The following is a 14,685-nucleotide window of genomic DNA, read 5'->3' as shown; positions in this document are numbered from 1 at the left end:
ACCCCATCCCAGCTTGGGGCAGCCTGCGTGTCCCTGCGCCTCCGAGCACGGGGCTCCCCTATGGGCCCTCCTGGCCAATAGCCAGCAAGGAACCTGCCCTCCCGGAACCGACCTAATTCTTTTGTGAGCCTGGCTCTATTTCTGGCCTGTGCACGTCCCCGGCAATGAACTCCACAGGCTGTCTGGATGTTGGGGGGAAAGGTCCTTCCTTTGGTTTGTTTGAAACCTGCCGCCTATTCATTGCATTGGGAGATCCGTGATTCTTATAGGACGTGGAGGATTAAACAACATTTCTCTATTCACTTTCTCCACGTTCATCAATTTTTCCCACCTCTATCATCTCCTTTTTTAGTCGATCCATTTCTAAGCTGAGCAGTCCCCAGTTTTTCATTTCTTCTCATGCTGCAGCTGTTCCGGACTCTTACTTGGTTCTGTTGCCCTTTTCCAAACCTTTTCTCAATTCTAAATAATCTTTTTATTTGTTCTGGAGATGGGGCAAACCGGACAGCCTGCAATATTCAACATATGGTCATGAAGTGAATTTATATTGTGCCTTTATGATATTTGATGTCTTCTTATCTATTGTTTTCCTAAAGCTTGTTTGCTTTTTAGATTGTTCCTGCATGACAAGAAGATATTTTCAGAGAACTATCCACAATGACGCCAAGATCTTTCTTGAGTACTAATAGATGATTTAGATCTCAGCATATTTTATTTGTGCTTAGTATTACGTGTGACAATGTGCATTTCTTCACACATCTCACCACTGAATTTCATTTGCCAATTTGTTCCCCGGTCAACCCATTTTGTGAATTCCTTTGGTAACATTTCTCAGTCCGCTTTGGACTTAATATTTTGATTAATTTTATATTATCTAGTGTAACCCCCCTTTTCCTCCCCGGGTTACTGGGAGCAGGTCACACTCACAGGTGTGCCTGGGCGCCTGGTGTTTTAACCCAAAAGAGATCCTGAGCACCCTAGTGGTGATGGTGTTTAGTTGGGGAAAGCCCTATCCACTCCCTTGCTGCGGTCCCTTGCTTGTGATGAATGTAAAATGGCGGTGCCTCCGCCTGGCTGGCCTTGTACACACACTGGTGCCTTGAGAGCCTCCAGGAACACACTCATTCCAACTATCATCTGGATCTAATTCCAGAACAGCTACAAATCATAGACATCTAATAGAATATCTTAAAATAAACAATCTTTACATAACTTAAATAAACAGGGATTAACAGTTTAGCAATGAACAGCATTATCAAAACTTAGCAATAATGGAAGCTTCTACAGCTAACATTTGTACAACAGTGACCCCACCCCAGAGTGTGCACACCCCTGGACTCAGAGTCCGGACGCTTGCTTGCGTTGGCGCTGATGTTGCAGCAGTAGTGGAGATTCTGTCCAGGCTAGACAGCAGCTCTGTCCCAGGCAGCACTTTTTCAACAAGGCCCAGAAACTTACTGCCTCATGCTGTGCCTATCGGAAGCAGCCTGCTAGATCCCAGTTTCAAAGGCATCTAGTCCCGGTCTGTAGCTGCATCCAACAGCCCCTGCAATGGATCAATCTCCTTGACAGCAGCCTGGCTCCCCTTCCGTTCCAAACTCCAAGGCAGAGTCCCAGACTCCTAGGCCTCTTTCTTCAAGCACCTGGAGAGAGAGTCATCTCCCCCACAAGACTCCTTCCTTCCTGTTTTTCCCAAGGGCTCATGGGAATTGTAGTCTGGATTGCAGCACACAGGGTCTTTCCAGGGAAAAAAGAGAGGCCCCTTTAGTAAGGGGACTACAACTAGAAACTCTGCCACATCACAATTTGCCATGTTCTTCCAGGTCTCTTATGAATATGTTGACCATCATAGGTCTCAGAACCAATTCTACAAGTGGATCCTGATGTTTTCTTCCCTCTCCTCTGAAAACTGACCATTTATTCCTACCCTTTGTTTCCTATCTTTTGACCAGGTACCAATCCATAAGAAGTCCTTCCCTTTTATCCCATGACAACTGACTGTGCTTAAGAGCCTTTGATGAGGGACTTTGTCAGAGACTTTCTGAAAATCTAAGTACCCTATCACTAGCAGATCATCCTGGTCCAGAAGGTGGCTGACCCCCTCAAAGAATACTAATAGTTTGGTGAGGCAGGATTTCCCTTTTCAATAGGCTGGTTGACTTTTCCCCTACATGTTATGTTTTTCTGTGGCTCATAATTGGTGTGCAGTACCTGGTACTTGGCATTCTGATTTGATTAATTAATTAATAAGACATGTTACAAGATAAACCAATATGGGTATATTTCCCAATTTAGCAGTAGAATGTACTCAGTTAATTCACAGGCTTAGTGAGTATTATAGATGGTTACTGCAGATTAGATATAGATATAGATATAGATATAGATATAGATAGACAAGAAAAGAATCAAGTTACTTCTGTTAATGAAGCTAATCAAGTCAGGGTAGAAGTGGCTCATTCACAGCAGTTGATGTGGGATGTGAAAGTCAAGGGGGGGGGGAATTGCCTTTGTAGTCCGTTAACCAGTTAAGACCCCTTATTCAATCCTAGGTTGATGGAGTTGAATTTGTAAAGGAACTCCAGCTCAGCTGTCTCCCATTGGATTTAGGTTTTGAAATCCTTTTTTGGTAAGATGGCCACTTTGAAATCCATTATTGAATGTCCAGGCTGGTTAAAATGCTCCCCTACAGTTTGGGCTCGTCTACATTGGCCCCTTTTCCAGAAGGGGCATGTTAATTTCAGGCATCGTAGCAGGGAAATGCGCGGGGGATTTAAATATCCCCCGCGGCATTTAAATAAAAATGTCCGCCGCTTTTTCCCGGCTTTTAGAAAAGCCGGAAAAGAGCGTCTACACTGGCCCTGATCCTCCGGAAAAAGCGCCCTTTTCCGGAGGCTCTTATTCCTACTTCAAAGGCAGGAATAGGGTTAGGAATAGGGTTCCTTCAAAGTAGGAATAAGATACACCTTCAGACTGCTCTACGGTGCCTGACGGTCTGCTTGAAAAGTTGCCGCCAGTTGATTTCTGAGTCCGCCATAGCACTCCTCCTCACCTTCCCTTAACTTCCGTCCTCCGTCAGTCAAGTGAAAGTGAGGCACCCTCTTGCTCAAGGGAGTTGGAAGATCCAGCTCCTCTAATCTCAGCCCCTCGGGTCATTTGCTAAGTGACGATGAAAGGAAAAAAACCAACAAAGGAAACTTTGCAATGAGCCAGACATTCAAAATCAAAGATAAGCCCACGTACGTACCCACGCACCAACACGCACACACAAACCAAATAGCATATTTGACTCGTCCTTCCCCTGTGCTGCACATTCAGGCTGTGGCCAATCCTGCCTTTTCTGTTTCCAGAACTCATCAGGAAGCCTACCCCTCTCGTCTGCTGGGCTGAAGGTCTCTGGATCTTAGAGCGGAGCATAGGCCCAGGAGCCCTACCCACTCCTGGGGAAGTGGCACCAGTGGGGAGACTGCCAGAGTCACCGTGGCTCCGACAGAGGGCTTGAAGGCTGGTAGAGCAGAAGGGGGAACGCTGAGGGACCCACCCAGAAGGCCGAGGCATGAAGAGGGCTCAGTGGTTCCTGGCATGAGAGCAGCTCCAGACCAGGGACAGAGGGTGTGACACTGTGCAGGGGCCCACAGGTGGGAAAGAGGGGACGGGGGAAGGGCTCTGTGGGGACTCAGGCCCTGGGAGAGAGGGTGCTGCTGGGGGACTCGCTGGGGAAGGGAAGCAGGTGAGGACGGGGCCTTTCGGATGGCTCTGCATGACCCAGAATCCTGGGGGAAGAAAGGAAGAGATGCCCTGGGCTGGGGGTGGGTGACGCTGGGCAGGAGAGGGAGGGGCTCTGGTGTTAGCTATGTCAGAGGCAGGGGAGACGATACCTGCCCCTCCCACGGGGAGACATCTGGAGTGGGGGAGTCTGTGATGGGGCGTCCAGCCGACAAATTATGTTCTTCTATGTGTCTGACAATTTTATTCTTTACTATTGTTTCAATTAATTTGCCCAGTACTTACATTTGACTTACTGCTCTGTAAGTGCTGGGATCGCCTCTAGAGCCCTTTTAAAATATTGGCGTTACATTAGCTATCTTCCAGTCATTGGGTACTAAAGCTGATTTAAAGGCTAGGTTACAAACAATAGTTAATAGTTCTGCAATTTCACATTTGAGTTCTTTCAGAACTCTTGGGTAAATGCCATCTGGTCCCGGTGACTTGTTACTGTTACGTTTATCAATTAATTCCAAAACCTCCATTAATGACACTTCAATCTGTGACAATTCCTCAGATTTCTCTCCTCCAAAGATGGGTCGGGTTTGGGAATCTCCCTAACATCCTCAGCCATGAAGACTGAAACAAAGAATTCATTTAGTTTCTCCTCAATGACTTTATCGTCTTTAAGTGCTGCTTTTGTATCTCGATCGTCCAGGGGCCCCACTGGTTGTTTAGCAGGCTTCCTGCTTCTGATGTACTTAAAAAACATTTTGTTATTACCTTTTGAGTTTTTAGCTAGCTGCTCTTCACACTCCTTTTTGGCTTTTCTAATTACATTTTTACACTTAATTTGGCAGTGTTTATGCATCTTTCTGTTTTCTTCACTAGGATTGGACTTTCACTTTTTAAAAGATGCCCGTTTATCTCTCACTGCTTCTTTTACATGGTTGTTAAGCCACAGTGGCGCTTTGGGGCATATGTTTATGTTGGGCCTCTATTATTGTGTCTTTGAAAAGTGTCCATGCAGCTTACAGGGATTTTACTTTAGTCATTCTACCTTTTAATTTCTGTTTAACTAACCTCCTCATTTTTGCTTAGTTTCTCTTTCTGAAATTAAATGCCACAGTGCTGGGCTGCTGAGGTGTTCTTCCCACCACAGGAATGTTAAGTGTTATTATATTATGGTCACTATTTCCCAACGGTCCTGTTACAGTTGCCTCTTGGACCAGATCCTGAGTGCCACTCGGGACTAAATCGAGAATTGCCTCGTCCCTTGTGGGTTCCTGTACCAGCTGCTCCAAGAAGCAGTCATTTAAGGTATTGAGAAATTTTGTCTCTGCATTTCATCTTGAAGTGACATGTACCCAGTCAATATGGGGGTAACTGAAATCCCCTATTATTATTAAAAAACAACAAATGGTCTGGTAGCAGTTTATAGACTAACAAAACATGTAGATGTCACCATGAGCTTTCGTGGGCACAGCCCACTTCTTTAGATGACTGGAGTTATGAGTAGGGGATATGAAAACTGGAAATAAATAGGAGAGGGGAAGAGAAAGGAAAAAGGAAGGGGTGGGGAATGGGAAACAAGGCGTTATTAAGTATCTGGAGAATGGGTACTTAAACCTAGGGAGATAAAGATCAAAGTCAATAGATAGATTGCTGAGACAGGAAGGATACCGCTCAGAAAGCTGTTCACACCTTCAGTGGTAGAGACCCCACCAGCCCATATCCTCTCTAATCTCCTTTAGCATGACAAGCCTTTTTCATAAACCACTGCCAGATTCAAAGAGGCTGATGCCAACTCAGGTCTGTGATTTGGTTTAACTCTTGATTCCCCACTATTGTGACAAGCTGTCAAGCGCATAAGAAATAATCCAAGATAAAAATAAACATTTGAAATCCCGTCCTGTCCCAGCCATAAACAGTGAACCGCTGATACTGACTTTGTTTGTTTTTATTAAGACTCATCGGTCCAAGGAAAAGCAGCAATGCTGAAGGAGATCAAATTCGTGCTCTGGTTCTTTTTTGTCTTTGTCTTTTCCGTTGTTTATAAACTTTCCCGGCCGTCTGGCTGCTTCTTCTCATGCGAGCCCACTCCTGAGCCACTCCCAATGCAAGAGGAGGATTTGAGCCAGAGTAGAAGCATCATCTTCGTGGAGACCACAGACCGCCTGGAGCCTCCTCCCTTGGTTTCATGTTCTGTAGAATCTGCTGCCAGGATCTATCCCGACAGACCCATTCGTTTCTTCATGAAAGGGCTGAAAAATAACACACGGTGGGATTCAAATTCCACTTCCGCGGCCTTCTCTCTTCTATCTGCGATGGAGAATGTCTTCATCCGTCCTTTCCAGATGGAAACTTTGTTTGAGGAGACACCTCTGCTCCCATGGTACCGTAAGGTGAGAGGAAATATATGGAGTGGGAGGCAGGATATTTTTGAACAATATTTGAAGTAGAGGTGGTTGAAAATAAGTGGTGTTTTGGCACCTTTTTTTCAAGTTTTGAAGCTGTTGTCATTTCGTTGCACCCAGTGTGGACTCCTTTTTCATGACTGTTTGCTATGCACAGTCAAAATATTGATTGAAATTGTTATGGATCTTTTCTATTTCCTGGCAGGATTTATGGCAAATGCAACATTTCAAATGATTTTGATCACCTTATTTTATGAAAACGGTTAATCACCGTTGTGACAAGTTGGAACACAGAAGTCCACTTGGGGTTGTCTCCCTGTGTGCTGATCAAGCCACTGATGTCCTGCATCCTGCCCTCTGGGATTCCTCACCTCCCTGTCCTGCTGGGCCAGAAGCTCTGGTCTTCCCCAGAGGCATAAAGTTGGGGCAACCGTCCCCCTGCAGAGTAACACAAATGCAGAATCAGTTCAGCGTGAGGAGGGCTAAACTATAAGGGCTCAGCACCCAGGAAACCAACCTGCAAAAGAAACCAAAATCCCTAATAAAAATCCATCTTAGTCCAAGTAAAGGTTTTACACAGAGAAAGCTCATAAGGGAAGCTCTCTTTAGCTATGAGAGAGAGAGATGCACAATGGTTGCTTCCCCCACCCCGGTAACAATTATTTACACTCGGCTTGATAATAAACAAAAGAGTTTTACTAAGTAATAAAAAGTAAGACTTAAGTGGTTGTACGTGATAAAAGTCAGATCATAGGGTATGTCTACACTACCCCGCTAGTTCGAACTAGCGGGGTAATGTATGCATACCGCACTTGCTAATGAAGCCTGGGATTTGAATTTCCCAGGCTTCATTAGCATAAGCGGGGAGCCGCCATTTTTAAATCCCCGCTGCTTCGAACCCCGTGTAGCGCGGCTACACGGGGCTCGAACTAGGTAGTTTGGACTAGGGTCCTATTCCGAACTACCGTTACTCCTCGTGAAACTACACGAGGGTTCGAAGCAGCGGGGATTTAAAAATGGCGGCTCCCCGCTTATGCTAATGAAGCCCGGGAAATTCAAATCCCAGGCTTCATTAGCAAGTGCGGTATGCATACATTACCCTCCTAGTTCGAACTAGGAGGGTAGTGTAGACATACCCAAAGTAAGTTACTAAATTAAAGTAACTAAAAACACCAGCTAATCCTAATCCACTCAAGGTGTGTCTAGACTGCAGGGTTTTTTCGAAATAAGTAGCTTTTTTTCAAAAAAACGTCACCTGCGTCTAGACTACAGCCACGTTCTTTCAAAAGTAAATCAAAAGAATGCAGCAGTTTTGTCGACTTCAGTAAACTTCATTTTCTGAGGAATAATGCCTTTTTTTAAAAGTCATCTTTCGAAAAAAGATGCTATTGAACGAAAACAGAGCTTTTTTGAAAGAGAGCATCTAGATTCTTTTTCGAAAAAGCAAGCCGCTTTTTTGAAAAATCTTCTTTTAGTCTACATCTAGATTGCAAGCCTCTTTTGAAAAAGCCCCTTTCGAAAAAGAGCGTCTAGACTGCAAGCAGTACTTTCGAAAAAGCACTGTTTGCATTCAAGAATGTCTTTTTTCAAAAGAGCATTTTCAAAAAAAAGCGTTCTTCCTCGTGAAAAGAGGAGTGCCGCCGTCGAAAGAAAAGCCGCGTTCTTCTGATTTAATTTCAAAAGAACGCGGCTGTAGTCTAGACGCAGGTGAAGTTTTTTTGAAAAAAGGCTACTTTTTTCGAAAAAAACCCTGCAGTCTAGAAACGGCCTTAGTCTAGACGCTCTCTTTCGAAAGAGGCTTTTTTGAAAGTCTCTTTCGAAAAAGCCACTATTGAAAGAGGCTTGTAGTCTAAGAAGTACGCTCTTAGACGTACCCTAAGAAACTTGATAAATGCAAATACTTATCCTAAACTCTAAACATCTCTTTCACAAGCTAAGAAGCCTCCTATCTTGGCCCTGATCTTTCCTCCTTTTCAGTTTTAGATATTTCCAGCAGGCATCCTAGGTGGTAAGTCGTGGAGTAAGGTGGAATCTCCTGGCATCTGGTAATTGCCCCTATTGTTTGATTCCCCCTCCCTCCTAAACCTTTTGCCAAAGGTGGGAATTCTTTGTGCTCAATTCAATCTTTTCTCACCACCAGTGGAAAAGTACAAGATCCAAAATGGGTTTCCTCATAAGGTGGTCTTGGCTCAGACCCAGGCATGACCAACCACAATCCAGGCTTACAGGAAAAACAGACCCATTCACAGATCATTGACTTGATCACCGAGCCATTAAGTTTCTTTAGCACATTTCAAAACATCAATAGATCCACACTATATACTGTATTTTCGCGAATATACCCTGCACCCGAATATGCCACGCGATTTTTCCCGTTTGAGTTTAGAAATCCCTGTATACCCCGCGCATGAGTATGGCCCATGGGGGAGGAGGGTGGGGTTTATTCGGGTGCGGATATATTCCTGCCTGCCCCACTCCTGTGCACCGTAGCCGCCTGCAGCCTCCCGCTGCTGCTGCTGGCCGCTGAACCCTGTGCCCACAACTGCGCTGAGGTATGGCAAGTGGGCTCAAAGGTGGGTTTGCAAGGGGGCACAGGGGAGATTGCAAGCAGGTTGCCAGGGGGCATGGGCGGTTTGCAGCGATCTGCAGCGCGGGCCACCCGCTGCCCGGGACAGGGCTCCGGGCTCCTTCCCTTTGTCAGCCCAGGCTGGGAGCCTCCCACCTTGCGCCTCTGCTGGGGATGCCTCTACCCCAGTTCCAGAGCGTTCCCAGTGAGTGAGCCGGGCTCCCGGGAAGACTTTGTCCCTCACCTCCCCTTCTGGGAGAGCCACTCCGGGAAAAAGTTACTGGGCTGCGCCCTCCTCCCTTGTAAGTTTCCCCTCATTGTTCAGCCGTGGGTTGTTCCATCCGGCACCGACTCTCTGCAGGGGCAAAGCTGGTTGCAGCTCTCAACCCCAGCCCAGCAAAGGTTCAGCCGGGAGGGGCTCTCAGAGCAGGGGGAAGAGGGAAAGGCATTCTCCAAGGCATGGGCAGCACGGCCTGCCTGGCACTGTGCCCCGTGATGCCTGCCTGTGAGCCTGATCCAGGCAAGGGAGCACTCACCTTCCTGGTAGCTTTCGGAGACCAAGCCTCTGACCGGAGAAACACTCACCGCCCAGTTCCTGCACAGCTGCACTCACCCCCAGGTGAGTAGACAAAGTTTTGTATACCCTGCACTCGAGTATACCCCACGGGGGCGGGGGGCGGGGTTTGTAAAAACTAATATAACCCGCCTGTTATATTCGCTAAAATACGGTAGTTCTAAAAGCACATACTACAATGAAAAACACACAAAAATAAGATATACGCATTAAGCAGATTGTGACATTAAAATTTATGTTATCTGAGATTATTTGTTTAAAAGCTCTGCAAATCATGCATAGTCATATTCGTCAGCCCATTTTCATAAAGCACGGGGAGCATGGCCACCATATTTTCCAAAAAGACAATATATTGATAAAAATGTGTATATTAAAAAAATTTCAGTCAGCATGAATTTAAAGCAAGCATATACTGTTGGGGAAACATGAGTTCAGTGCTTGTTAAAGGTGTCTGACAGCAACGAAAATGTCTGGGGACAAGCTCCAGAAACAAGAGGAGATTGGAACTCCTTGCCAGAAGATATTGTGAAGGCCAGGACTTTAACAGGGTTCATAAAAGAACTAGAGAAATGTATGAAGGATAAGTCCATCAATGGCTGTTAGTCAAGATAGACAAAATCACATCGAACAAAAGCTACATCTGCTCTTACCTTTTCCTAGCAAAGTTTCATAGCTGAACAAGAAAAACGTCCATTAATTGACAAAGGGATTACAGTTAGGACACAGCTGAGAGTTTTGTACAGGACATAGCTAACGGGAGCAGGTGTTGAGATGTTTCGAAGTAGAGTCAATTACATCTGTGTGATTCCTTTCCACCTCTGCAGGTAAATCCAGCCAAGGAAAGGTACTGGGTTCATGTCAGCTCTGACGCGAGCCGGCTAGCACTCATCTGGAAATATGGTGGGATCTACTTGGACACTGATGTCATCTCCATCAGGCCTATTCCAGTAGCAAACTTCTTGGCGGCTCAGTCTTCCCAGTACTCCAGCAATGGGGTTTTTGGCTTTCCTCACCATCACGGGTTCATTTGGGGTTGCATGGAGGATTTTGTTCGAAATTACAGAGGATACATTTGGGGTCACCAAGGCCCCAGCTTAATGACAAGAAATCTCAAGGCATTGTGCAATTTGACCAATTTCCATAAAGTGGAGGATATAAGCTGTCAGAACATTACCTTCTTACATCCTCAGCGATTCTACCCCATCCCCTACCCGGCATGGAGGCGGTACTATGACGTCTGGAAGAAACGCCCCGACTTCAATGACTCCTATGCTCTGCACCTGTGGAACTACATGAACAGTGAACGCAAAACTGCGGTTGCAGGAAGTAACACGTTAGCAGAAAATCTGTACAAAACATACTGCCCCACCACATATAAAACCCTTATTCAAGGCCCAGAAGGCAGTGGTCATCTGCAACAAAACAAGACTGTATGACGGCATCTAGGAGAATGAAGCGACCCTTCTGTCCTTTGACAGTGCTGTGACTGAATCAACTGTGCACAACGTGTATCACCTCTTAGCCAGTGACTCTCGCAATTTTCTCTCTGCAGGTGACTTTGTAAGAGAGAACCTCTGAGAATCCACCTCTTCTCCCAAGGTTCCCCATGACCTAATGAAATGACTGGGAAGCCGGGGGTGTAAAAACCATTCATGATGACTTGATAAGTATGTCTCCTTCTTTAGGAGGTACATTTTCCCAATGTACCCAAGAGATGACCAGTGGTGTTCTGTTGGTTTCTTTCTTGGGCTTGTCCCGTAGCAGGAGGCTTCTGGGTACACGTCTGGCTCCGTTAATCTGTCTCCTCACTTCCTCGTGTGGGTATCGTAGTTTACAGAATGCTTGTTGAAGATCTTGTAGGTGTAGGTCTCTGTCTGAGAAGTTGGAGCATATGCGGTTGTATCTCAGTGCTTGGCTGTAAACAATGGATCGTGTGGTGTGTCTGGGATGGTGTGTCTGAATCTGCAAAAGCGATGAGGAGACCTGTGGCACCTTATAGACTAACTGAAGTGTAGGAGCATAAGCTTTCATGGGCAAAGACCCACTTTGTCAGAAGGCTTTCGGCATAGGGTGGTGTTTATGTGACCATCACTTCTTTGAAACCAACAGAACACCACTGGCCAACACCTACAGTCCTCAGCTAAAACCTCTCCAACGCATCATTAGTGATCTACAACCCATCCTGGACAATAATCCCTCACTTTCACAGGCCTTGGGAGGCAGGCCAGTCCTTGCCCACAGACAACCCGCCAACCTGAAGCATATGCTCACCAGCAATTATATATCGCACCACAGTAACTCTAACTCAGGAACCAATCCATGCAACAAACCTCAGTGCCAACTCTGCCTTCGTATCTACACCAGCGACACCATCACAGGACCTAACCAGATCAGCCATACTGTCACTGCACAGCCATTCTCCTGCACATCTACTAACCTAATATATGCCATCATGTGCCAGCAGTGCCCCTCTGCTATATACATCGGCCAAACTGGACAGTCCCTACGTAAAAGAATCAATGGACACAAATCAGATATTAGGAATGGCAACATACAAAAACCTGTAGGGGACACACAGTAGCAGATCTAAAAGTAGCCATCCTGCAGCAAAAAAATGTCAGGACCAGACTTCAAAGAGAAACTGCTGAGCTACAGTTCATCTTCAAGTTTGACACAATCAGCTCAGGACTAAACACAGACTGTGAATGGCTTGCTAACTACAAAAGCAGCTTCTCCTCTCTTGGTATTCACACCTCCAGATCAGCTACTAGAAGTGGGCCTCATCCTCCCTGATTGGATCCACCTCGTCATTTCCAGCCTGATTCTGGCCTGCGTATTTATACCTGCCTCTGGAAATTTCCACTACATGCATCTGACAAAGTGGGTCTTTGCCCATGAAAGCTTATGCTCCAACACCTCGGTTAGTCTATAAGGTGCCACAGGACTCCTTGCCGCTTTTGCAGATTCAGACTAACACGGCTACCCCTCTGATACTCTTGATAGTGATTCCTTTTAAATGAAGAATTGTTTAAATAAATAAATTGGGCAAATTTACAATTTGGGCAAATTTACAAATGTATTTACTCTTTTTTTGTTTAAGTGACCATGGACTATTGATTCAGTTGAAATCTGGCAATTTGATTTTTGCTGATTTTTCCCTGCCCCGATGACACCAGGTTAGCCATTGCTTTCGCTCATATCTAGAGCGTAGCTTGTTTCTTCAGTAATTTATTTACTTGTAGAATAGTAGTAGAGAGGTATCACATCCCCTCTTAGTCTCCTCTTTTCTAAGCTGAAAGGTCCCCGTCTTTTTAATCTCTCTTCATAGGGTACCTGTTCCAAACCCCTCAGCATTATTGTTGCTCTTTTTTTAACTTTTTCCTCAATACTAAGATAGCTTTTTTTGGTTTGTTTTAGATGAGGTGACCGCATCTGTACGCAGCATTCAAGAAGTGGGCGTACCATGGATTTATACATGGGCAATAAGATGTTCTCTGTCTTATTCTCTATCCCTTTTTTAATGATTCCTAGCATTCTGGTTGCTTTTTTGACTGTCGCTGCACGTTGAGTGGATGTTTTCAGAGACCTATCCACAGTGACTCCAAGATCTCGCTCTTGAGCGCTAACAGCTAATTTAGTCCCCATGAACTTGTACCTAGAGTTAGGACTATGTTTTCCAATGGGCATTACTTTGCATTTATCAGCATTAAAAGTCATCGGCCATTTTGTTGGCCAGGCTCCTAGTTTTATGAAATCCTTTGAAGCTCTTCACAGCCTGCTTTGCTCTTAACTATCTTGAGTAGTTTAGTATCATCTGCACATTTTGCCACCTGGCTGCTTACCCCTTTCTCCAGATCATTTATAAATAGGTTGAAAAGGATCAGGTCCCAGTATGGACCCTTTGGGGCATAGTTGCTGGGCGGAGGAGCCGACTGGGCTGCCGAGGGCCGTGGGAGGGGCTGCAGAGTTCAAAGGTCGCTCTCCACTTCGGAAGGAGGGATTCTAAATCAGCGCTGCCAACTCTTGGGATTTGATCAAAAGTGTTTCTCTTAAAGCCCCAGCTGCTGGAGTCACGTTACCAGCAACGGTCCGCTTTCGCTTTCAGCGTGGTTAATCGCTATCTTTTCCAGAAAGGCAAGAGATTGATACAAACGTTGTATCCGAAACATTTCAGTCAGCATGAATGTAAAAGGAGGATTCACTATTTGGGAAACATGACTTCAGTGCTTGTTGAAGGTGTTTGACAACACCTAGTCCCAAGCTCCTGCAGTGAGAGGGGGCTGGGTTGCCCTCTCTCCTTGGAGCAGCCTGTGTACTGGACCCCTCTCGCCCAACCACACCCCGGAGCAATGACTTAATGAAGAAAAATAAAAATGAATTGAGTTAAGGCCCTGAGGAAGGCTGGCTAAATCTCTAGTTTGTTTGTAAATGAAAGTGAAGAGTCTGGGGAATAAATCTGCAGTTGGGTGCGATATTGGTACACCCGGCCCGCTCTGCCCCCAATAACCTGAGACCTGAATTTTTCTCTCACTTTTTCATCCTCTGCAGAGATTGCCAGGAGGGGCCTGTTCCAGAGCCCCCTGGATTTAATGAGAATTTCTCAGTGGATTCATACGGGCTTTGGATCAGACAGTGAGTGTGTCAGTGAAGATGTGGGGGGGGGGGGGAGTTGTTTGGGGAAATAACAGTTCACAGGTAATGATAATGAAGGGTAATAGTAATGGAGAGCTACATACAACTGAGGTGGTTAGTTAGAGAGATATGAAAAAGCATTGTGCCAAAAGTGACATCTCTGCATCCTGCATGGAGTTTTTTTAAAGTCCCCAGATTAGAAGCTCGTCTTAAAGGCATACCCCACTTTAAAAAAAAAAAAAAAAAAAAAAAAAAAGAACACCAGAAGTGTGCCACTGTAGCTGAACAACAAAATAAAAGAAGCAGTGAGGGGCAAAAAATAAAAATAAAAAAATCCTTAAATCATGTGAAGACAGAGGAAAGGAGCATAAACTCTGCCAAGTGTAAAAATACAATTAAAAAAGTCAAAAAAAGAATGTGAAGAACAGCTCGCCAAAGTCTCAAACAGTAATAGTGAAAAGAACATTAGAAGCAAGAAGCCAATTTCCATAATGTGGAGAATGTAAACTGTCAGAATATTTCCTACTTACATCTTCAGCATTTCTACCCCATCCCCTGTGCACAATGGAATCGGTACTTCGAGGTTTGGGAGAAGAGCCCCGACCTCAGCCACTCCTATTCTATGCACGTGTGGAATGACATGAACCGGGAACACAAGCGTGTGGTTGCAGGAAGTAACACCTTAGTGGAAAATCTCTTCAAAACATACTGCCCCACCACGTATAAAGTCCTTATTCAAGGCCCAGAAGGCAGTGGTCCATAGGCAACAAAACAAGACTGAATGATAGCATAGA

The 14,685-nt window shown here is 45.3% G+C and overlaps 1 protein-coding gene across 1 annotated transcript; it reads left to right on the top strand.

Annotated features, from left to right (window-relative positions):
* The first annotated feature begins 2,950 nt into the window (after positions 1–2,950).
* Positions 2,951–13,867, top strand: LOC142830728 (alpha-1,4-N-acetylglucosaminyltransferase-like). The gene is made up of 3 exons (XM_075937298.2): positions 2,951–5,022; positions 5,671–6,107; positions 10,084–13,867. The coding sequence occupies exons 2-3, from the start codon at positions 5,697–5,699 to the stop codon at positions 10,693–10,695; spliced, it is 1,023 nt and encodes a 340-aa protein (XP_075793413.2). The 5' UTR covers positions 2,951–5,022; positions 5,671–5,696; the 3' UTR covers positions 10,696–13,867.
* Positions 13,868–14,685: the final 818 nt, after the last annotated feature.

Source organism: Pelodiscus sinensis, chromosome 10 (genome assembly GCF_052426305.1).
Source record: "Pelodiscus sinensis isolate ZL-2025 chromosome 10, ASM5242630v1, whole genome shotgun sequence".
NCBI lineage: Eukaryota > Metazoa > Chordata > Testudines > Trionychidae > Pelodiscus > Pelodiscus sinensis.
Note: the sequence above shows the minus strand (reverse complement) of the source record. Positions and strands in the feature narration are given on the sequence as shown.

Coding starts and splice junctions, on each gene's coding strand:
- LOC142830728 (XM_075937298.2), top strand. CDS start 5,697: ATGCTGAAGGAGATCAAATTCGTGCTCTGGTTCTTTTTTGTCTTTGTC. Junction 6,108..10,083: donor TGCTCCCATGGTACCGTAAG/GTGAGAGGAAAT, acceptor CCACCTCTGCAG/GTAAATCCAGCCAAGGAAAG.